Source organism: Gavialis gangeticus, unplaced genomic scaffold (assembly GCF_001723915.1).
Source record: "Gavialis gangeticus isolate Ggan-Ray unplaced genomic scaffold, GavGan_comp1, whole genome shotgun sequence".
NCBI classification, from domain to species: Eukaryota; Metazoa; Chordata; order Crocodylia; family Gavialidae; genus Gavialis; species Gavialis gangeticus.
In genome coordinates, this window is record NW_017729022.1 from 86,648,552 (window position 1) to 86,672,482 (window position 23,931).

The following is a 23,931-nucleotide window of genomic DNA, read 5'->3' on the forward strand; positions in this document are numbered from 1 at the left end:
CTGCTCACTGTAGTTTGTATTTTGTGTCCCAACATGTCTTTCATTAAGTTCAACAACTATCTTAAATATCATGGAATCTGTTAGTACTGTATGTTGTCAAGCATCAGATGAGATTTTCCCTATAAGGCCTTTCCTATCTGAACCCTCTGATGCGTGTAGGAAAGGAAGGAGCTTACTGACAAAGTGCTAGCCTACTCTAGGAAACATTTTACCCCAGAATCTCCTACTTGTCTGCCCAAAGATATCGAAAGAATCATTATCATGCGTCCTGCCTGGGAAGAGACTGTTCCAAGTCCATCTGAGAGGGTACTAAAAGTTGGGAAATAAATTCTTACAGACCTTTAGAACAAACAGAGAAACAACACTTGCATATTAAAACTACATAAAAAACTGTAAATCATATTTAAAAAATTCAAGAGACAATGGTTACAGATTATCAAAGGAAGAGACAGTTGAAAAGCAAGTGGATTTTTTTTCTTTGTTGGCAACAGCAATTTTGGCACAAAGGCAATTGCAGAAAGAGAGAGAAACAAACAGGCAGACAAAGTACAGAGAAGGGTTACAGATCTACCACAAGCATGCCAGAGGTCAGCACTGAAAGCACAGTCACCGATTTCCCCACCCTTCCTTCACAGGAGAGTCCTGTTTTTTCCTGGGAGAAAATGGCATTGACTGCTTAACACTTCATTACCATTTCCCCAGCTGAAGAACAACCTGTATCTTTCCAGCTTGTACTCTGAAAATCCCCTGCAGAGTCCCCTGAGTGTGCCACACACACTCAATGGAAACTAGACAAGACCCTCAATGGAACCAATAATTCTATCTGACAAACCACTCAACTTGGAGGTCAGGGGTTGCTTCCTAAAACTATAGCCATTGCAACACAAGGGAAGATAAATACATTTAATCCAGCTAGACAGTGTCTGCACTGTGAAAAACTGACACATTTAGCAAAGTTAACACATGCTGATCCAGTTAGTAACATCCCAGATGAAAGTGTTTAGTGTGACCTCATTGTACCTCTGTTGACTTAACCAGCTGAATGGTGTTCAAAAGTGTGAATGTCCCTTAGGCTCCACCTATTCACTCCAGCTAGTTTAGACACAAGGGGTGCTGACAGACGTGGGAAAAAATACCAAAAAACCCCAAGCCACACAGCACTTTACTGGAAGAGGAATAGGCTATCAGATAAAAGTGCCAGAAAGCCCCGCTGAAGTGCGTGAGCTATACAAATGCTGGGCAAGCCAGGTCAAACTGATGCGATTCCTCTTGTGGGCACGCACTGGACTCAGCACGGGGGCATGCCAAACTGAAACTAAAAAGTGCTGGTTTCCCCCGCACCCATGTCTATAAGCACCCATTGTGGCAAACTGATGAGTAAAGGAGATGTTAAGTGTAAACTGGCTAAGGTTGAGAGTGCAAATGAAGTGTAAATTACAGCCATCTGCTATTCTGTGAGAACCAAATGTCATCCCTGGCACAAACTGTTACAACCGTCTACTGAATAGGAGTTCTGCCTGCTTCTACCAGGTCTGAATTTGACCCAGCATTGTTGGAAAGAGGTCCAAAGGAAGTTAAGAATGTAAGGAGAAGCAGTCCCACCACATCTCCCTGAGCTCCCTTCTTCCACCTTCAAAGTTATATTCATTTTGCACTTCCATCAAATGCACAGGCTTGGCATGTTACACTTCCCTTCTTTTATTGACATTGTAATCAGTTTACACTCGCATCATCCTTGAAGTTGGTTTCAGATTTTTATGAGATTTGACACTGCTAATGCTGTGTGGCATTTAACGGAGTTTGGCCCAAAGGGAGACTTGGAAAAAACGGCTTTGACCCAGAGTTTCAATTTAGACAGGCACATGCTTACGGTACTGGTCTACTCTATAGTGTACACAAACTCTAATTAACACAATTTGATAAATTACAGATAGACATACACGCAAGCACAAGTCATTTGTGCTTCAAAAAAAAAAATCAGGATTTTGATGGAGATGTATCCTGCAACACCCCTATCGTTACCTGTGAATAAAACCCCAACTTTTTACTGCATTTCCCAACCTAGGAGTTTAAAGTTAAATCTCTTTTTTAAAACAAACAAGCAAAAAAACCCACAGAATCATAAACACTAGCCACAGACTTCCTGACCCAACCAGCAGGAACAGGATCCAAAAGGTAGATGGCTACACTATATATGGCTACAAAAGCAGAGAACTGACCTGCAGTTAATGAAGCTGCAGCAAGCTTTTCAGCACTGCTTTTAGCTAGCATCTTCCTGTTCCTTCTATCCTGCCCTGTAGAGCATTAAGATATACTTAGAATTTCCTTCATGTTGGTTAAAAAGGTATATGAAATCTCACCTGAAAATGACTTTGGTATGGGAGATAAAGTAGTGCAAATCTCTCTATTGCTAAATCTACATGTGAATATATACAAGCATGCAATGCACTATACTGCCCTACAGGCAATCCCGATGCTTATTTTGACAGTAAACTAACCTGGATGGGTTTTTTTCTGCATAGTTGGTGCTATGCATAGGGCAACATGCATCTCTGTGCTCCCTTTGAAAGGCCAGCATTTTACAAGTCATACAATAGGACTCCCTTTCAGTACAACAGCTGAAGCAAAGAGAAACAGGCTGACATCTCAACTTTTCTTTCTAGAGAAAATACATCCTGTTCTGTTCCTCTCATGAACTCAAATCACAGATCTGTCAATAGGGTCATGGCAGGCATGTAACAACAAATTCAGATTTTTATTTATTTGGTCATACGTGTATAGCAAAACATAGCCTAGCCTAATGTGTTATTTCTTTGCTATTTTATGAATATCTGTTTACAACTAGAGTTAGTTAGTATATGTATCTATTGCAATAATTACATAATAGCAGACAGCATCTCTGTGGGGGCTTGCTTTACTAAGATGACTGACAGATCAGGCTTAGCCTTTCTTTTGCCTACTTCCCTACACCAACCTCTATATAATCTTCGAACATCCCGAAGATGTGTTCAGAGGAATAGTTATTTTTTCCATTCTTCATAAAGGCTAGGTCCCATATAAAAATTCCCCTTATTTTTAGAGAAAAGCCTGGTTACTGAGAAAAGAGACAGGATCTTTAAATGTACTTTTTTTTTTTTTTTTAAAGTTAAAGCAGTTTTGTACGCTACACCTGTCTGAGACATCATGTCTATTTTTATGATTTTACTATAACATTCTCCTTTATACCCTCTACTCTTTTGCTACATAGAAATCCTACATTAATGAAAACGGAAACTAGTTACATGTGAAGTACAGTCAAATATGCAAGTAAAAACCAAAAAAAAATCTGTCTAATCACATTCAGCTATAATTTTAGGCATGCTTTGTAACAAAAATAAAAGCAGATCAAAGAATGATTTAAGCTAAATAGGTGTTAAAGATGTTTTTAAGCTAGCATTGTAATTGCATATCTTTAGCTTGTCAAACAAAAATAAAACCAACCAATTAGTCCCACTCTCCTAGAAGGAACTGATTTAGTTTTTCCACAGAATTCTGGCACGTAGGCTGGAAATCAACTCTATCCCTCTTTCCCTTTCCAAGTACCTTAAACTGCAGTCTTGAACAATGAAAAACTGAGGGTTGGGCCAAAAGTAGCATAAACAGAACATTTCTCCTGTGATAGAAGGAATTTGAGTTTTAACCTACAAGCTGGATATCTTTAGCAGTAAAGCACATGCTTTCACAACCCAGTTCCCAAAGCCACTGCCAGGAGTTTGTTCTGGCAGCAAAGGAAGAGCAACATGACCTGCCAGCACCAAAGAGCTCAAGAATTTAAAGATGGTTCCCTTTAGCTGCGGAAGACACCAAGAATCCTAAAGTAGCCACAATCCAAAAACAGCAAGGATCTTCTATTCAGATAGCAGATTAATGAGCAGCTTGGGAGGATGAGGTACAGTACCCAGCATTCAGACAAACACAGAAATCCAATTTCAGGCATTACATTAGTCCATCAGAGGGACCTTAATGCTACTAAAACTAAATCTGCAGACTTGCAGAGTAGGCCTTTTTACTTGGGTCCAGTCCAAGAAAATCCTGAACTGAGTATCTGTGTTTACCTAGAATGATTTCAGGCAGTGCTCTTGAAAGAACTGGAAGTGTCCAGGTCCCAAAGCCACCACACAAAAGAACATATTCAAGCTTTTATACAGCATCAACATTTCACACAAGTTATACAGCTTACATAGTTGAATCGTTTTAAAGCTTTATTGGTCAACAGACTGCCAATAGAACTCCCCCAGGATCTGCACAAGAACCTCTGACTGGACATAGAGAAAGGGAACCCCAAAAGCCATCAACTGACACATGAAAAAGGAGTCCAAAGGATTTTGGGCTACCTGGCGCCCGACTGAGGAAACTGTACTTTGCAGGCGCTGGCTTGCCACCCTAACTCTGTCAAAGAGGCCGAGAGAGTACTGCACCACCCTGCCAAAGAAGGAAGCGGAGCTACCTGGGGTTCTCTCTGCTGAAGTGGCTGTGGAATTTGCCCGGCCAGCTCCATCACTTGCCATCGTGTCCTGCAAGGATCCTTTGCTGTCCTGTATGATTAATGAAAAGAAAAAGAAAAAACAAATCAGAAAATAAAATGCATAAATCTTGAAATGACTGATTTTTAATCGGGAGCAGAACGTTTTACATATTGAACACAGTCAACCGCGAAGGCAGCCCTCTGGAACAGTGGCATGCATTTATTCATGGAATAAGCAGGGGATGGACCCAACAATCAGGTGGAGGATCCAACCACTCAAATACTCTTTCCCCATGCTTCCTCATCAGATTACTTAAATTCTGAAGATCAGTTTATGCATCTGAGAAACCCAAGAGATATGTCTGAAGTTTGAGACATCTTGCAATTTCTGTGTGCAACAAACAGTTAGGACTTCATTTTCTGCAGGGAAATGAAAATCACCCGCTCCATTTTAGTGAAACATTTTCAAACTAGAAATGTTGTCAATTCTGTAATTCTTATTCTTCTAGTGTTGGCATACCTGTAGTAACTACTTCAGTCTACATGAAATTGATACCAACATCCAACATGGGATCAAACAATTGAGTCCCACAAAAAAAATGACAACAGTGATTATAGGATTAATCTTAAATTTACCATTTTATAATGGCATCGCATTTAAAAAGAATTGGATATGTTAATGAGTTTTCATTTTTGGCAAACATGTTCTTTTTGCAGTATGAAGAATCAAAACCCTCAATCCAACATTTGAAATTGAAATAAAAAGTTACCTTTCCTGACAGAGGACCCACTGCTGGCCTCTTCCTTTGAGCATAACCAGAGAGTCGATAACAGTAGTGAGGTTTACAGTAGAATTTACCTGCAGACAGAACAAGAGAGATAAGAGTAATGAGGAAACCACAGCAGGTTACACAGTATAACACTCCATCTCCATTCCCTTTGCCCCTGCCCTGTTTACCCCTATACTCAGAGTAACACATTGAAGTTTTAACTCAAGTCCTTCACTCCCCCTCCTCCCTGTAACAGCTTCTTTCCCACTGGGTGCCTGACAGCCATTTAGCTAACATCCAATCACACACCAAAGCAGAGCTGGGAGGCCTGCGTGGTATCATACGCTAACAATACAGCAGTGTGTGTGGAACAAAGACATTGTCACATGAAAAGTTGGCAGAAACAGTTCTGGAAAAAGCAAGAATGAATACAACTGGCAGAGGAATGAGGGAGAAGACTATGTTAACTCCAAAGAAACCATTTCTGATAATATAGTGACTACTCCTAAAAGGAAAGTCTACCTAAATTGTGCCTTTCCAATCAAGAGGTTTTACGGGACTACTGAGCAAGCTAGTCTGTACTCGCCTAGACAAAAAGTCCTACAAACACACTCCATGAACATACCTCAGTCCTGCCATGTGAATTCTACTGCTTTTCTCATCGAGTTACTACCTACACCTTTATCCTAATTTAAAGCAGCTTCTCCTAATCCAGGCTGGTCCTCTCTGCTTCAAAGTCCTCTCTGAGTCTGGCCAGTTTTGCTTTTTAAGATTTGGGAGATGTTTGGAAGGCCTACAGCTGCAACTGCAGTTTAAACCCTTGTTTTTTTTCTTGCTTTTAAAAAGCAATTAAAAACGCATTGGGTTCAACTATTAGAAGTCTATAAACACCTCCTTTTGTGAGGAAAAGGTAACAGCATCTCTCATGCAAGAGGTCCCTGCTCAAAAAAAACAAACAAACCATTTTTTTGATATTGACAGTCTTTCTAAAAAGTGCCCTGCATCTAACCTTCCCTTTCAGGGTAACATTTCTAAGAAACACATGTGAGACAGCTCTGGAAACATAAATCCTGAGACTTTCTTAGTTCCTTGCACTGTGGTTTTATACCTGAGCACAGCATCAAGAATATTGGTCTTTTGACAGGTAAAATTCAGATAAAGGGGTACACAGTGCTTCTTTTATATCTCCATAAATGCAGTTAATGTCATGGACTACAGAATTCATTTATTAACCCAAACAGATGAGTAATACATGAATAGCTCTATTATTTTCTCTCTCAGAAAAACCTTAGAGTTAAGCACTGTACACTTTTTAATCTGCCCCAAGGGTTCTTAGATACTGTACCACAGAGTTTATCTGGATGCTCCTAGTCACTGGGCATGTCTAGACATGCATTAATGCGCTTTTCTAATGCACATTAAATTTAATACCTCCAGGCACCTATACACAAGCCCTGAGGCTTTTCTGATGTGCTGGAATTCCAGCGCATCAAAGCAGACTCTATTAATCCCACTGAAGCATGGAAGTTGCTGCGCTCCAGCAGCCTCCTGCATCTCATGCATCAGTGTCCCCATGTTTAAAAATGGTGGTGGGGATGCTTGAACTAAAGCTTGTTTGATGAGCTTTAGTTCAAGCACCCACACTGTCATTTTTAAGCACAGGAACACTGATAAAGGGGACGTGGCGGTGCTTTAATTAGAATGGTTCTGGAAGCCACTCTAATTAAAGCACTGCTTTCCCTGACCCCCAGAGCCCATGCAAGGGTGCCCTCCAATGTGAGGTACTAAATAAATGTAAATTAGGCTGCCCTAATGTGCATTAGCAAAAGCACACACCTTTTTAGTGATGCTTAATGTGCACTGCCTATTTTACTGTACATTAGCACATTTGCACTTTTTTATGCAATGCTTTAATGTGTAGTAAAAGAGACTACTGTGCATTAAAGCATATGTGTAGACATGCCCACTATAGGTATAAAGTTGCTAGAAAAACCAAGAAAGCTTGGGTAACAATGGTACTGCTATGCAGAAGGGTCTCAACTTTGTGTTAGCCTCATCATACCTGGATGAAGCCAAGACTGGAGCTTGCATAATTGCTGGCAAAAGACTGAGTAAATGCTTGCTAGAAACCATTTTTATTGTGGCAATTAAGTGAGAAGCCCAGTTTATTAGCACTAAAATTTCTAATCAGAGCATTCTATCACATACAGGCTACTGCTGAATGGTGAGTGTGTAGAAGTAACCATTTTCTTCATCTTTAATTACCAAATAGACTGTTGGTTTGCTTTGTTTTTATGAGAATTTCAAGAGTTACCATTGGCCAATTGTTCCGACAAAGCAAGTTTGTGAACCTTCAGGCATGTTTTAGAGGCCTATCCATTTCTTACCAAGAAGCTGGCTTAAAGGTAGTAGTCCTTGTGAGGAAATTTATTACTGTTAGTGGCTATTAAGCAGGGGTGGCCAAACTTCTTAACCCAACCAAAACCCTGACATGACTGAAAGCTGCAGGACACGTAGCTTTCAGGATGCACACATAGATCTCCACACAGCCTCCCAGCAAAAATAATTTGGTGTTAAATAACTTTTTTCAAGAGTCATATCTAAACTACCTGGGAGTCATATATGGCTCAAAAGACAGTTTGCCCACCTATGCTACAGGGTCTATCCCAAGGGTGGGCAAAATGGAGGATCTGGCCAGCAGCTGGACTCCATTTCCCAGAAGCGCCTGCCCACATGGCTGGGGCTGGCCTTCATGGAGATCCCAGCCCCAGCTCTGTTGTGATAGCAAGGCTGAGGTTTATGTTCTGCCTACTTCGTAGTAGAATTGTTGCTACTTTATGCATGCTGTATACATGTTCATGTATAGTCAAAACTAGATCAGAGTCAGGGCAGGAGTGCGTGCAGGCTGCAGATCACAGCTCTGCCCTGGCCCTGACCAAGCTGCCCCCCACTGCAGGATCCCAGCAGCTCTGGAGAAGCTCCCTGCCCTGTCAGCATGGCTGGGGCTGGTCTCCATGACCACCCCAACCTTGTGCTATCACAGGGCAGCTGCAGCTGGCGTCTCCATGGAGACTGGCCCCAGCCATACAGGCAGGGGCTGCTGGGAAATGGAGTCCATTGTTGACTGGATCTGCGCCGTGGGCTGGACTTTGCCCACCCCTGGTCTATCCACAACATGCAGATTGTTAAGTTTCAGGAAAAATATAACTGAAATACTGTTACTCTTGGGGTCTTCATTCATGCAAGCACTATTTTTAGTCACATACCAATGTGACATTTGGACATGTCTCCTTATGTTCTGTGGCAGTGTGTTCCACAGGTTCAGTAGATGCTTTCTCAGTCTAAGATTTTTGTTTTATTTTTGTATGAAATGGACAGTAAGTAACAGTAAATGTGAGTGCCAAGTTGGTCTTCTGCCATTTTCTATGGTTACCACATCATCTTAAATATGTCTAGTATTCCACAACAACGTGCATGGAATCACGTACCATGTTGTTTTTAAACTGCCCTTTTTTCTACTGAGATGGAAGGACTAACAATGAACAGTGGTTAGAGATATATTATTTATGGCAGTTCCTACGTAGGCTGTATTAAGGGAAACGAACAATTGTGATCATGTTTCTCATTGGTCAGTTGAACAGTGGCAGAGGACCATGTCATTACTCTTGTTAGAAGGTCACAATTCATTGCGCATGTGATTTAAATTATATGTATACCTTGCACTTCTTGACATGAAATTTCATTTGCTATTGCATCATTCAGTTCCTTAGGTTTGTGAAGATCTTTACGAAGCTCCTCTTTATCTTTTCTGCCCTTGACTTTGCTAAAGTAGGTCAGCAACATGTTTTTGTAGCTCACTTTTATGAGGTCTTCACTCATTCTCTCTCTTACAGAGGTCCCTCATATATAGAGGAGCAAACCCTGTGCTGTTCATTTAGTCACCATTTTTATACAGTATTTTCAATTTTTATATGCCCATTTATCCTTTGCTTTCCTACTCAACATTTCCATCTATAAACCCTCTCTCAAACAGTCTGTAAAAAGTTAATATATTCACAGATTATCAATCTTTTTTTTATGTCCCTTTGCAGAAAGCTGTTTGTTTTTGTATTATGCTAATCCAAATGTTTTTAAACTCTGGCTTAAAGATTCTCCTAGTTTCCTGGTATTGAAGCAGGACTCGAGGATCTGTATTATAAGATCACCTTAGATGGAATATCCATCTGGGTTCCATGGGCCAGATGAGTAACGTGGGGCCAGTCCACAAGGCCACACATCCTGGGGCAGTGCCTGGGACTAGTCCAGTGCACACTGGGCATGTCTACATGTGCAATTAGTGCACATGAATAAACTCTGGAGCTTACTGCTCTGAAGTTTTTTGCTCTTAGGTGTGCCATTTGAATGTGTGCCTGGAAGCAAATAACTCTGGAGTTTATTCATGCACAGCATGTGGAGCCCAATCAGAGCAGTCCCAGCTGGAAGGGATTCCCAGAGATCAGCCTGCCAGCCTAAGGCTGCTCTGTCTGGGCTCAGCGCACTGCAGACAGGCTAGCTGAGGCAAAAGAGTGTTTCAATGTGGGGCTAGCCTGCAGGTGGCCCCCGCACTGAAGCACCCTTATGTACCACCCAGCCAGGTGAGTGTCTACATGTGTACTGCTGCACACAAAAAAACTCTGGAGTTTTACTTGCATTTACAAGTACTACCTTGCTGAGGAACTTATTAGTTGCATGAGCCCTAACAGGGGTGCAGATGTAGACACTGAGACATTTACTGTGCAATTAATTAGGCAACTGTGCAGTAAACATCTTGTGTAGATGTACCCACTGTGTACAGCATCTGGATTAACTCTGAGACCCAGGGGAAGTACCAGGGGATGAATGATGCCACTCCAAGGGCTGTACCTTTAACACCCCTGCCTTACATGTCAAACACAACACTGTTCTGCTTCCATTTCAGCAACGATTTTCTTAACAGTAAGTAAATGTTTGGCTAATAGCTCAGTTATAGTGTTGTTTACGTGAGCTGGCCAGAAGAGTGCAAGAACAAGCTCTATATCTATCTATATATCTCTCCCATCTCTGAGAAATAAATCTCTCTCTCTCGCTATCTATATACCTCTTACTTAAGCTGTTAAGGAGATATATAAATATCTATAACTCCTTAATGGTTTGAGATGTGTATTTTCAAGGAGAGATTATTTTAATTTTTTCACTCACCAAACTAATGGTGAGTGAAGAAATTGGCAGCCTTCCAAAAGAGTGAAAGTCTTTATTGTATATGAGGAAAATTAAGAGCAATTTTTCTTACCATCTTCAATATCGTAGGCATAGGAAGACAAGCGAAGTGTGGTAGCACAGTATTCACACTTGAAGCAGCTGCGATGAAAGAACTTGCCTTCGGCACTTAACCTTTCCATCACGTAGACCCGCTTACGACAGAAATAACAGACATCACTGCCTCCCAGGTTCTGGGGGAACTCCTTTTTGAATGAGCCCTGGACAGAAATGAGGCAGATTTACAGTCACTTGAGTCCAATCACATCTCCATTGTAGGGTCACCTTTTCTCATTTCTGTGATACCATTTCTGATACATCCATTAACACCACTTAGCAAAATGAAAGCTTATGTACCAGTCACTAACCTTTCATGTCCATGGGGCAAGTCGAGGTAATTTCTGAAGTTGTGGGGAATAAAATCAGGAGCAAGTTACAACTCCCAAACCATTAGATCTATGGGCTGACAATTCAACACAAGGTTATTAATGGTGCTCTGGAGACAGCTGACTGAAGGAAATGTAAATTGGAAATCCTCTCTATGTCAGCTGAGACAGTTTACAGTTGTACTTCCAACCCTGCCTATATTCACTTGACAGAGGCTCAGGTTAACCTTGAAACCAAGTTTTTCCAAATGCAGCTCAACCCTAATAGGCAAAAATATCAGGCTGGACTGTAGGAATTCTTCCAGCAATACTGCTCTTAGCTCTACATTTCCTTGAGACTTATCAAGAAAGATGTTTTCTCCAGGACACAGCAATCCACAGAAAGCCCAACTTGATCACATACCCTGGCTCTGAAATATGTAGAGCTGTATCTCAAAGCAGTCTCTCTGTAATGTGCAGGACCCTAGGATGCTGGCAACAGAATTCAGGCAGATTTTGGAAAAAAGCATGAGGATAGGGAGAGGGTTTAGAAAAAGGAAGTGAGATTTACTAAAATTATTTAAGATGTTGTCAGCTTCTTTCAAGACAACTAAACACTTATAGTACCACAGACCTATAGAACTTCTAGTCACAAACACACATCTTCTGCACATCATTCTCTTACCCGTTCCTTCTTGTCTAGAACGGTTTTGGGTTGCTCTTTTCTTTGAAGCTGATTGGCTATCTGCTCAGCCAATGAGCTCACTCCGCCTGTGTACATCTTTATATACTTCTACCAGATGGAAGGGATAAAACACAGGAAAGTGAGAAAAGAAAAAAATCAAATTAAAAAGATGACAAAAAATGATAAAGGTGATGAAAAGGTGCAGAGAGATCAAACCATGCTGAAACAGCGGACAACACAGGCAGAGTGACCGTGGAAAAACAGCAGAACCAGTGTCGTCAGTGATCACTAGCAAAGCCCAGACTAAAAGTAGCTAAAAGGGAGGTTTACAATTGGTCCCTTTACATAATTAGAAGGACTACAATTAAAAGAAAGAAGATGAATCAAAGTCTCTTTGTTTATAGAATATTTTGTTCATGAACGACATGAACATCTACCTCCCCCTGCAGGGAGACGAAACCAAGACAAGTTTTAGGTTTCAGGTAAAAATGGACATTGAGGAAAAGTGGCATAAAAGAGGTATTTCATGTAACCAAATTCAAAGGCGTGATCATGAAGGTTCACTCAGTTTCTTTGCAATAGGGAACAACTAGTTTCCAAGGGAAGAGAAAAATAAAAATAGTTAGCTCAAGCAGAGCCACAGCAATTCCAAAAAAATTAATACCTCCAAAGCTGCATGCATGAGTGCTCACAACACACAAGGGGTTTCAAGACTTTTCATGAAAAGAATGGAGGAAGATGAGCCTAGTACCATAACTATGTTTAGCTGAGCATGCAGCTTTATGCCTAAACTATTCTCTATCAAGTACATTTTTCCTGGGTACCACAACCCCAAGCATTTGGGTTTGATATTAGGCTGCAATCACCCTCACAATATTGGTAGTCAGACATCTAGGAAGCCTGACACATCTCAGTGTAAGAGGTGGGAGATGAGAAATTTATAAGCTTGTTTGCTAGCTAAGTTTGGTCACTTCATGAAAATGAGTCATGCAGGAAACACCCATGGCATTTGAAAATAATTATTTGATTGAGGGAATAAACCTCACAACCTAATAAAGATCCAAACTTAATGCAAGCACCATATATTGTCTCAGTGCAGCAGCAGACATCACCCTAGGCCATGCCACTTATCCAGATGAGGGATGTTTTGAATGCTCCAGAATTAAAAACAGGCATTTTTCAAGCCTCTTCAGTAAGTGAAGGATTAATTCTGCCTTCCACATTGAGACCACATGACTTTGGTCAAGTGAAGCAGTTGGGAAATGCACTCCTCTGAAGCAATGAACTAGATTCAAAACCCTGAAAATCTTCCTCATTCGTACTACAGGGTTTCTATTTGAAAAACCATTCATTGTCAAAGCTACATGCACTTACCTATCCCTGCACATAATTTCTATACTGTATTTTGCTAAAAAAAGTTTTTAAACGTATGCACCTATTATGGTGTTTGCTCTTGCATGCATTTGTTGCTGTAATTATCAACAGTTTATGGATGTTTACATCTTCACATTTTTGCATGTTCTTCAAGAATCACAAAATGTAAAATAATCAAACTGCAACTAGTTAATTGGGAAAGAGCAGGGATTTGCACACATCTTAGAGTAACTGTCCCGATGACTTCTCTTACCACATAGTAAATGAGAACTACACTTGGGCAGCTTGCCCCAAGTGGAATGGGCTAAATTGCTCTGGTATAGCTTTCATTTACTTTGAAATAAGGGTGGGCCATTACCCTGACAGCGGCTCCATGTAAGTCCCTATCACTTTTGACTTGTTTCAATTTTGATGGTTTGTCTGAACCCTAAGATGTTTGAGTCCCAATATTTAGATTTTAGCAGAAAATGTTAATCTCTTAGGCAAGTATGAAATGTAACTACATAATCGAACCACTACACTGTATTATCTTCATGCAGGGGTATATCCTGAGTCTGGTACTATTAAATATCTTCATTAACGAATTTGAGGATGGGACTGAAGGGCACATTTAGCAAATTTGTGGAGACACTAAGCTGGGTGCAGTTGTAGACGTTCTGAATGACAGCACTAGGGATCAGAATGACTTTGATAAATTGGAGAAATGGTCTGAAATCCATTGAACAAAATTAAAAAACAAAAACAAATGCAAAGTTTTGCATTTAGGACAGAACAATCACATGTACAAATACAAATTGAGGAATGACTAGGTAGGCTGCAGTACTACAGAAAAGAACCTGAGGTTACAGTAGACCATAAGCTGAATATGAACCAACAATATGCTCTAGCTGTAAAAAAAAGACGACCAATAGCACACTGGGCTACGTTAAGAAGATTTCACTTACTAGTCAAGGGAAGTGATCCTTCTACTCTATTTGCCACTGGTGAGGCCTCACCTGGCTTACTCTGTCCAGTTTTGGTCCTTTCACTTCAAAAAAGATCTGAGCAAATTTAGAGTCCAGTGGAAAGTGACAACAATTATTAGAAGCCTAGGAAAAATGACGTTTGAGGCTGGACTAGAAGAACTAGGATTATTTAGTGTCTAAAAGTGGAAAAACTGAGCAGGATTAGATAACTAATACTTAAAGGGTAATTATATGGTAGGTGGCCACAGAAAATAAATTATTTTCTATGGACAAGGCTAGGAGAAATGGTCTCAAATTGCAGCAAGTGAAAATTCAGGTTGAGCTTAGTTGAAGTTTATCACAGAGTGTGACTAGGCATTGGAATAGGCTCCCAAGAGAGGCTGTGGAATCTCCATCACTGGAAGTTTTGAAGCGAGGTTAGACAAACATTTGACTGGGTGCTTTACTCAGGGAGGAACCTGCCCTTGAGCAGTAGGCTAAACTACATGACATTCTGAAACTGACCCCTACCTTCCAGGAGATAATTGCAAACATGTGAAGGAATAAACATGATCTTTCTGCCATACTTTTCTATGATTCCTATCAAAAAGGCATTTATGCCTTCTGCTATTCCAAGCATGCCTTGTTTCTCTAACCAAAACACAGAGCTCAGCTAATGCATATGCCTAAACTGACCTTTGTAGTTCACAACCTTTCCACTTTCTAATTTCATTACTCTTATGCATCACATCTCATCTGATACTAGTTCATAATTGTGGCTCAGAAAATCCTTTATTTTTCCTCCCCCTCATAGAAAGCTTTTGGCAAAGAAGTTTCTAGTTCTGACAAAAAACAAAAACTTCTCAGGTTGTTCATTCTTGTCCATGGAAAGAAGTTTTGCCTCAAAAAAGTCCTGATGGAAAATTCTGGACTAGCCCTAAATTTCTCTTTGTGAGAGAAGTTTTATCTTACTATTTGTCTGTTACAATATTCTGGATCATTGAGCGTCTCAAACTAATACAGCTATGATAAGTTTAAGTCTTGCTTTCTTTCCTTAATTTTAAACTTCTGTGCTCTTTGACTTGGGTCTCTCCTGGGCAGTGATTTTTAGCTTATGCAGAATCTTTACATTCTGTGGCATGGACAGACATCCCTTCTAAGTATGAAATGAGGGCAACCAATTTCTGTTGCTTGTAGCACAATTAGCAACCACTGTAATTTTCAAGCGATACCCACTTGATTTTTTGGAATACTGAATGATTTCCCTCCATTAATCTCAGTCTTTCCCTTTAAAAGCATACATACAAACCCAAGCTATAATTTGCTTCAAGTTTTCAAAAGGGAGCAGGAAACCTTAAAAAATAGCTTGTATGTCCTTATAGATTATTCCACAGCCAGAAAAATACCATTGTTGGAAAAGTGATTTGAGGCTATTTAAGACTTCAAATCTGGCTTACCAGAACCTTTTCCATGAACACTCAACTTTAAGAATACTTTGTTCCCAATGGCTGAATGGCCTGGAATAATCAAGATATACCACAGGCTGCCTCTGGCTTCACACTTGTATATTTAAATGCACGCACCACATTCAGCCACATGAAAGAGGTGAAGCCTTGCAAGCCTAGCCATCTTCTGTGGCACATCCTCTGCTGGTGGGAATGAGGTGGGGCAAGTAGGCACAGCTGAGTGCAGCTTGCAAGATCCAAGCCATGCTACCTGTCGAAGGGAATCAGATGAGGGTGAAGCAGGGCGGTTGGAAGAGCGGAGACTAAGGGAGAGCTCCCACTGGTCAACAAAGAATCGACGAGACGGTTCAGTCTCTGGCTAAAAAATAAAATAATAATCAAGAAAATCACAGAGGGATATTGACAAAAAATAAATAAAATGTCTTACAGGAACCTTTAAGAGCTATTGGAGGCGATCATCTACCCTATCTTTTCCATTTCCAAGTGACAAGGCAGAGAATAAAGAAATTGCTCTTGCTATGGCCTTCCTTGGGCTATAAGTTTTTTTTACCCCCCCACCCCCACCCCAAAACATAATTTGGAATCAGCTATCTAATTGCACAGAAGCTCAGGATCCTGGGGAATTGCTGCTTTCTGCAATACAACCAAGTCAGTCATTCATGAAGATTCTAAAACAATTTCTGGTACTCTTACCCTCTCCTTGCAGAGAGACATCTACCCTATCCACCCATTCTCAGCTCCCACGTGTCAAACTCAGAAATTCAACAAAGCCATTCTGAAACTGCTCCCACATCTGCTCTTCAAACCCATCACGAGCCCCAGGAGGTGCCTTTGGAGGGACTTCACTACTGTATTTCCAGGTTTTGTGCATGTAAGCAGGAGTGAGTATACAGGACATGCTCAAAAACATGCTTCCAAGACTGCTGGGAGATTGCTTTCCAGGTTTTAACTAAAAGAGATCCAACATTTATGCCTTTTTAGGAGTGGGGATGGAGAAAAGTCCTCTCACCCCTCCACTATTCAGCATCCTCATCTCTATTACAAGATCGACTAGTAAACTAGCAATGAATTTTCACCTTAGAATCCACAAGAAACATGGGGTTTAATTTTAAATCACATTGCTCATCCTTTAAATATATTTTTCATTGAAAACAAAATTAACAAGCTAGCAGAAGGTAATGAGCTTTGACACACTCCTGCTTTCCAAAACAGGAAACAGGCTGTGGCGTAAGGCTTAGGCAGAGGAAGGAAAAAGCAGGTATAGGCATCTTTCCCTAAACTATGCCGTGATTTTTTCATGCTCTTTTCTTCCCACTCAGAGAGATACCTCCTATCTTCACTTGCTTACTTGCTGCACTTTACAAATTCCTGCCCCCAAGAGACAAGCATAGTTTAAAAGTGAGAACCAGCAAGGAGAGTAACCACTAATTCTTCCTCTGCTCTTTCTTATCATACAGCATAGGCTAAATGCCAAAGCTGAAAAGCCAAATCTTTCCAAAATCAATTCTTCAGAAAAGAACCCAGAGATCACTAACCCAGCATGCACCTCTTAACCTACTCAGCTTCTGCCAGTCCATTATCACCATCTGCCAGGAAACACCTTTAGTATAGAAGCAGAACACAATCATTAGAAATATCACAATCCATTAGTACCTGTCAGCTAGTGTAAGTTATAATCTGGTGGGAAAATATTCAGAAGATTGTAAGAAGGTGAACATTTTAAAAGAAAAAACCCTAAAACAGTGACAGGGAAGGAATTACGTCACAGTTATTTTTATATGATCCACAAAAACAGCTGTTTTTAGACACACATGCAAAGATGGAAAAGATCTCTGACATTTGGTAGCTTGAGGACTTAGTCCAATGGCAAAAAATATCTGTGCTACTTCAAGTCTTGCAGTTTAAAGGAAAATAGCAGTTGTGTCATTTTTATATGGGTACTTTTTACTTAAGTGCAACTGTGAATCAACTAATAGTTATTTAAAATATTTTTAAAGTCCCTAAAAAAACAATCTCTAGCTTTTGCTATACATTCTTTCCTTCTTAGTGTCACTGCTTCTTCCTGTTTTCTTTCCTTAACATTCTACATCATGGCCCATCATTCCCTACATTATCCAAGCATCTGTTTCCTGTTTTCCTCTCCTACAACCTACTCCTTTTTCTGCTTTTTTCTACTTTGTACTCTCTGCCTCTTCCTCTGTATTTTTCCACCTCTTCTTTCTTCTGCATCTTCACAGAAATCACATATAACATGTCAATATCTTATCTCTGTCTGCAAATATAACTCCATACATCACTTCCACATACCCAGATAATTTAAAAATGTTATCAGGCATCCAATAGCTAGAGGACTAAACAACCAAGCCACCAAGCAGTACACAGAGACAGGAAGGTTGCATCTTTACACAAATTAATATGCTAGCACAATTTCTGTTGCTGAAGTGTACATGAACGATGTTTGGGACCTTTAACTATAATACCCTTAAGCTAATACATTTGAAATCTGACCTCTCACCCAACTATCTATGGTTGCTTCCCTATCCATAGCCCTCTAGCAGTTTGAGTCACCCCAAACCAACAATACTTCTACTGATTCACAATGTTCCCAAGGGCAATAGTCCAAAACTCTGATTCTTATAACCTTCACTCTGACAACTTGGAAAAGCTAGCTACAACAGCAACCCCCCCGAAGCTGTCTGTATGTAGATTCAAGATTACACTACTGGATCATTTTCTGGTTTGGAAATTTAATTCACAACAGTAAATACAGGAAAAAACATTTAAAATAGCCAAGCTTCTTCGAAGTAGACATATTTGCCCCCAAAGCTTCCCACTTGCCAAAGACTGTTAAAGATCTGATGTGTAATGCAGAGGAGAGGTAGAGGAAGCCAAGTGATTCCAAACCAGAGATGCCACTGTCCAAAGCAGCAGGTGCCAAAAGGTCAGAGGTGGCAGGTGGGAGAGGAGAGGAGGAAAAGCAAAAAGGGAAAAATATTTCACCAGCAGCAGCAAAGAGAAACTGCATAAACCACCAGCTTTACTGCTAGAAGCAGCAATACTGGAAGAACGACAACAAAACTGGCCTACGTAGTGCCTGGAAAGGGGGGAATGTGAACGTGTCTACTCTGGAAATTAGTAACTTAAATTTCCCAGTAATTCTTTCCAACTAGCACAGGGTCATGCCAGGAGATGTTTTTTAGTCCAGGTGGTGATCAGCATGTGCCCTGAAGCTTAGGGGTGATTGTTCTTGTCATTTGTATTCTATATGGTGAAACAGCAAACACCAGGCAAACCCAAGTAAGAACCAAGAAGTATGCTGAAAACTGGCAAGAAAAGAAGTGAAGTTAAAAACAAAAAAAGTTCTTGCGACAGTTCACACTGTTCTTTTTCGCAATGACTGTTACATTCTGGTGCACACTTCTATCACTCTGATCCCAGCAGCCACACTAACTGAATCCTACAGAACTGCAAAACAGACAGAAGATGGCCAGACAAGACAGAGCAATAGTCACCTGATGTCTTACTGTTGGCTTTGGCTCCTGCAGGACAGGCAGTTGACATGCCCTCTGCTCAATGTTCAGTGCTTGCTCAGGCACTTGATCATCAGAAAAAACCCGATGAGATCTCTGCTGGATAAGGAATGGAGGAGGAAATAAACGAAACGGGGAAAAATATAAAACCAAAAAGGAACAAAAGTAAAACTCAAAACAAGGCCAGTGCCAAATAAAAGGGCACAAAAGCTCACATGCAGAAGAGACGAGCAAGAAGACCACCTAGATGAACATTCTCTTCTATCTTCCAACATTATTCCAACTAGAAGCTCTAGATTTGGCCACTCAAGGGTAAGGGAGAAACAGATGAATTAAGCAGCTCCTCCACAGACCTCTGCAACCAAAAGCAAGCAAGCAGCTTCTATTTTGCCATTCCATCCAAATAAGGTCATCCCTAGCCTAGCCAAAAAGCATGGTTAGAGTGGTCAAAACAGCTCTGTCCTTGGCATCAAATCTCACCCCTGGTCTTTTGTCAAGAGATCTGCTTTATAGATTTCCAGACCAAGGAACAGTCATTTTTATTTCTTGGCCTTTGTTCATTAGGATACTCATTTGAAGTAAGGCAATCAAGAAAATAAGTCTGGGGAGCATCTAACAGCACACAACAAAACTAGGCATAGTGTGGTTACATCACTATAGAAGCTTCCCAGTTCTGCCCCAGCATATCTATTATCCCATCCTTCCGACTTATCTTCATCCTCCAACACAACTCTGTCAACAAGACTTAATCATGATATGCTGAGCCCCTTTCTATTCTAGTCCAGGTATTGCTTGAGCAGATGTCATTCATCTGCTGTGTGGATACTTCAGTGACACAGAAAAGAATCTACTTAGGACTGGCACATGGCCTACTGTTGGAATGATAGGGGCATTAATCCATAATATCACTCAGCTTTCAGCGAGTCTTACTGTTTGGGGGATGAAAAGTAAATTGAATAGGATGTATCCTATACAGAGAAGGCTCATACTTCGTCTGTTCACGGAATGCTGAACTGCTGGCTATATGGTCTAACAGATAAATGTATTACAACAACAGAACACAAGACTGTTCACAACTAATAACTGATATATTTCTTCTTATTCCACTGAGACTGTACATCACCACTCTTCTCTATTTTAAGCAGCTTAATCCCACCTGTCCCTCCTACTATGCCATTTTTGTTACAAGTAAAGTTAACAAGCTGTAGACCCTTGTGCAACTGCAAAGATGCCTGTTAAGTTTCTGACGACAGTCAGAAATCATCCTACCCACCTTACAGGATCATGGGACTGCTATGTAGGATATTCTTTGCAAGGCACAGTAATTTTTCTTAGCTGGCTCCTAGTTATGGTTTGGCCTATAAACGGTTTTCTTGAAGAGGCATTCATTAGTTAATAGGGATCCAAATCGGTGAACTGTGTGAAGCATGACCAAGCTCCTGTATGCTTCTGGACTCTTCAGACTAAAAGCTGAGCATTTCATTATGAAGAACTCTTCAGTCTTTAAAACTAAACTAGCCCTTACCTTCTCCTTTGTAACCTGGCCTGGAGAAAGCAGGATGGAATGCCAGTTGTTGAATGAACTAGAAAGCAAGCTATGGAAATGTTGCAACTGTGTGCTCATGAAACAAACAAAAAAACCCAAAAGCTTAAACTTTTTTTGTTCTGCTACAGCCACAGCCCACTTTAACAAAGAGGTGTAGAAGTGAAGAATGGAGAGAGCTGAAGTTCCAATCTATGGCAAAATAAAGCAGGTAGCACACAATCACTTCATGAGTGCTTGTTAAGCAAGTAAGTATATAGACACTACACAAAATCATCATTCCTAACTAATTTGCAGCAGCTCCAGCATGTTAATAGCAGGACTGGGATGGACTGTGCTTCCCTCCACCCCTGTAAAGCTTCCTTGGAATATTGCACACATCCACTGCCACTTTTGTGCTACTTGCATCCATGCTGCTAGTTCATGCTCTTTTACCCTTTCCTGTCTGGGACTCTGCTCCCCATGGGGGTCAACGCCAGGTTCCCTGTGTGTCTGTAGACAACAAAGTGTGAGCTTAAGAACAACCATCATCCAGATTTCCACTTTAGACATGCCTGATTTGAGTCATCTTACAACGTAGTCAGAAAAGAGACTATCATGCTGAAAAATGACCAAGTTGATTAACTATAGTTTTTAAAAAAAATAAACAAGCACTTGGATCCTTTGAGGGGGAGGGGAGTAGAAATCAGGTCTCACAAGTCTATTAAGGCAATTAACTAGTATATACCAGTTGCCCAAATAAATGGCATTAGTATGAGGAAAGTGACAGAAACACTTAATACATTCTTGCAGTGTGATATTAGATCAAAGGAGAAAAACGGGAAGTTTAAAAGAAGTGGCAGTTAATGCATTAGGAGCACAGAGAACACAAGTTTGCAAAAGTTGTACTACTGTACAAAAGATCTATGACCAGGGACATAGATCAGTGAAAACAGCTACAATGTAGAGGCTAAACAACTTCAGGAAGAGAAGCTGTTTTGAGGAAAAATATGCCCCCATAAAGGTGCTACCCCCAAATTAATTCTTTGTATCAGCTCTATTCAGTAACAATGGGAATAGCCTCTCTATTTGTCAAAGGAAAGAAGCTGAGAGTATTCCAATTTTATTTAAGTGAAAGATATGCAAAAAGTTCCCTGGATAGTGTAAGGTAGAAGGTGGTAAATCCATAAACAAACAGATACAGATCCATAAACAAACCAGCAGCCATTGCTAACTTGAGCAAGCAACTGACATAAGAAGGACCTCATATTTGGAAGAGTTAAAATGGAGAGAAGATAAAAAACTGAAGGGACCTTTGTTTTATTTATCAATGTATGGACTAAACACAAGACTAGAAAATAAAATTCCCTAATTAGAAACTGATTCCCCCTGTGACCTAAACAAATTGGCACCTTCTTGCCACCGTTTCCTCATCTGTATGAAGGAGGCAATACTTTCCCATCTTGGGGATACTCGTGTCAGCTGTCTGACTCAAGACTCATAGTAATCAGCTAAGTCCCAGTTCAGGTTTAAATAGCTTCCTTTCCTTCACTTGATTCTGCTACACCTAATTGCTGCAGCACAGAACACACTTTTACTCAACTTCAAGTATGCAAGTGGGTCAAGGGAAACCTATAGAAATGCCTCTACAGGAATGTAGTTGTATGGTTCCTATTATCACTAGGGAAGAACAGTGGAGTTGAGTGTGTGTGCGCGCGTTACCTCATGATTAGCTTGGGATCTTCCACAAGGAAAGGGAGTTTATTGCTACATTAGGAAGTAGTGACAGCAGCAGTTAACAAAAAAAAAAAGAGATCAACCACACGAGCCGACAAAAAACTAACCAGACTTTTGACTGTCATATGAGTTATAGGCCAACAAATCTGTGCGTCGGCAGACCTACATGCACATAACTAAGTCTTCTATAGTTTAAGAGTAACTGTTCTATCTGCACTGCAAATTCAAATTTAGACATCAAACTTGAGCTGTTAGAGAGAATGGGAAGGACTAAGCGGCATATATGCCATTATGACAGTCCCAGAGCACTCATAAAGAGTCTTTGAAAAAAGACTTCCAGACAACATCCCCTTAATACGCTGTTTAAAAAAGAGAAGTGGAGATGGAGAGATGGGACTGAAACAGCAGGAAGGCTGCAGCTTGAAAATGCAGGAAGTTGAAGCTGAATGCTGAACTTCATTTCCCATCCCATACCTCCTAGACCAACCTCTCTTTTGCAGAAGTGTCCTGGGATGGTGAAATACCTAACTGTAATAAATTCTCCCCTTCACACAAACATACCTATCTTAAGGGAACTCGGTATATGCAGTTAGAAGAAAAAACTTGTTGCTAACATTTTGCATCAAACTTCTCTGCCATCACAACACAAAACTAGAAATGGTTGTTGCCAACAAAAATGCCAATCAACTGAAATCCCAGGATTTTTTCTTGCGCCTAGCCTAAAAGTATTATGGTTCAATTTGTGATACAATCTGTTCAGTGACTATTTGCATTTCTTATGAAGGAAAACTAAAAGGCTCCACCAAGTGGGTTAAGACAATGCCCCATTGATAGACTTAATTTGGTTACTCATCTAGCCCCTTTTGCAAGCAGGAAAGAAAGAGGGGAGAGAAGGGCAGAGCATGCAGAGTGAATCACCTGCTGGCTGGAAAACGATGGAGAGGAAGGTGGGGTGGAGGAAGAATAGAGAGTGATCACTTTTTTAGGGCAGGTCCGAGAACGATCCGTATTCCTTGGCTTGGTTTAAAAGGGTAGGGAAAAAAGAGAAAAAATAAGAAAAGTAAAGCCAAAGGGAACTTTAAAATTGGCTTTGGTGAGGCAGAGTAGGGGTAGACCCTGACCACCAAAGAACAGAGTCACAGTTCAATCTGCATTAGACAATTTAACTTTTCTGCTGAAATTAAAGATTTGGAATTAAATCAGTCTGACATACTTCTAAGGACAGCTACTAAATGTAGCATTTCATATTAATAATCAATATTTCTGCTTTGCATCCTCATCACTAGTGAAACACACAATTAAAACTCTATATGGCACAGATAAAACTGTTCAGCATGCATCTGGCAAAATTACCTGTCACCGTATCACATAATGGATTAAAAACATCTATCCCATTGGTCTAATTACACTTGCTTAAAGTTCATCAGTAATATAGCTCAAATCCTATCACCAACAACTTTTATTTCCTCAGTTTCAACTGCTTCCCCACACCTGAGACAAATTAAACAGATATCCAGGAACTTCCTGGGGCACTAGGAAAAGGTAAGTAAAAACAGCAACAATGTGCAGGAAATAAAATATAGAAGTAATCTGGCTAATCTGAGCATTATATGATGAGTCTTTTACCTTTTCTTTCCTAGTACACTCCATTTTGCATTTTTAGATGCTCTTCATAGGTCTCCCCTTTATTTTCAAGCCACAGTACATTCCTTTTCTGCTATGTATAGCCTTTCTATGTACCCCTTCTCCCCCCCCCCCCC

The 23,931-nt window shown here is 40.5% G+C and overlaps 1 protein-coding gene across 3 annotated transcripts in view; it reads right to left on the reverse strand.

The window, feature by feature from the left end:
- The window catches only part of MICAL3 (microtubule associated monooxygenase, calponin and LIM domain containing 3), a 164,534-nt gene that overhangs the window by 99,029 nt on the left and 41,574 nt on the right, over positions 1–23,931 (reverse strand). The window contains exons 18-25 of one of the 3 annotated variants that reach the window (XM_019515564.1): positions 23,090–23,188; positions 20,891–20,947; positions 18,895–19,008; positions 15,633–15,740; positions 11,599–11,706; positions 10,583–10,769; positions 5,275–5,363; positions 4,487–4,574 (exon numbers count right to left, since the gene is read on the reverse strand). In XM_019515564.1, coding sequence (XP_019371109.1) covers positions 4,487–4,574; positions 5,275–5,363; positions 10,583–10,769; positions 11,599–11,706; positions 15,633–15,740; positions 18,895–19,008; positions 20,891–20,947; positions 23,090–23,188 — 850 coding nt within the window. Of the gene's footprint in view, positions 1–4,486; positions 4,575–5,274; positions 5,364–10,582; positions 10,770–11,598; positions 11,707–15,632; positions 15,741–18,459; positions 19,012–20,890; positions 20,948–23,089; positions 23,189–23,931 lie in introns of those variants that run through there. The other 2 variants (XM_019515561.1, XM_019515562.1) reach the window with 2 other exon arrangements.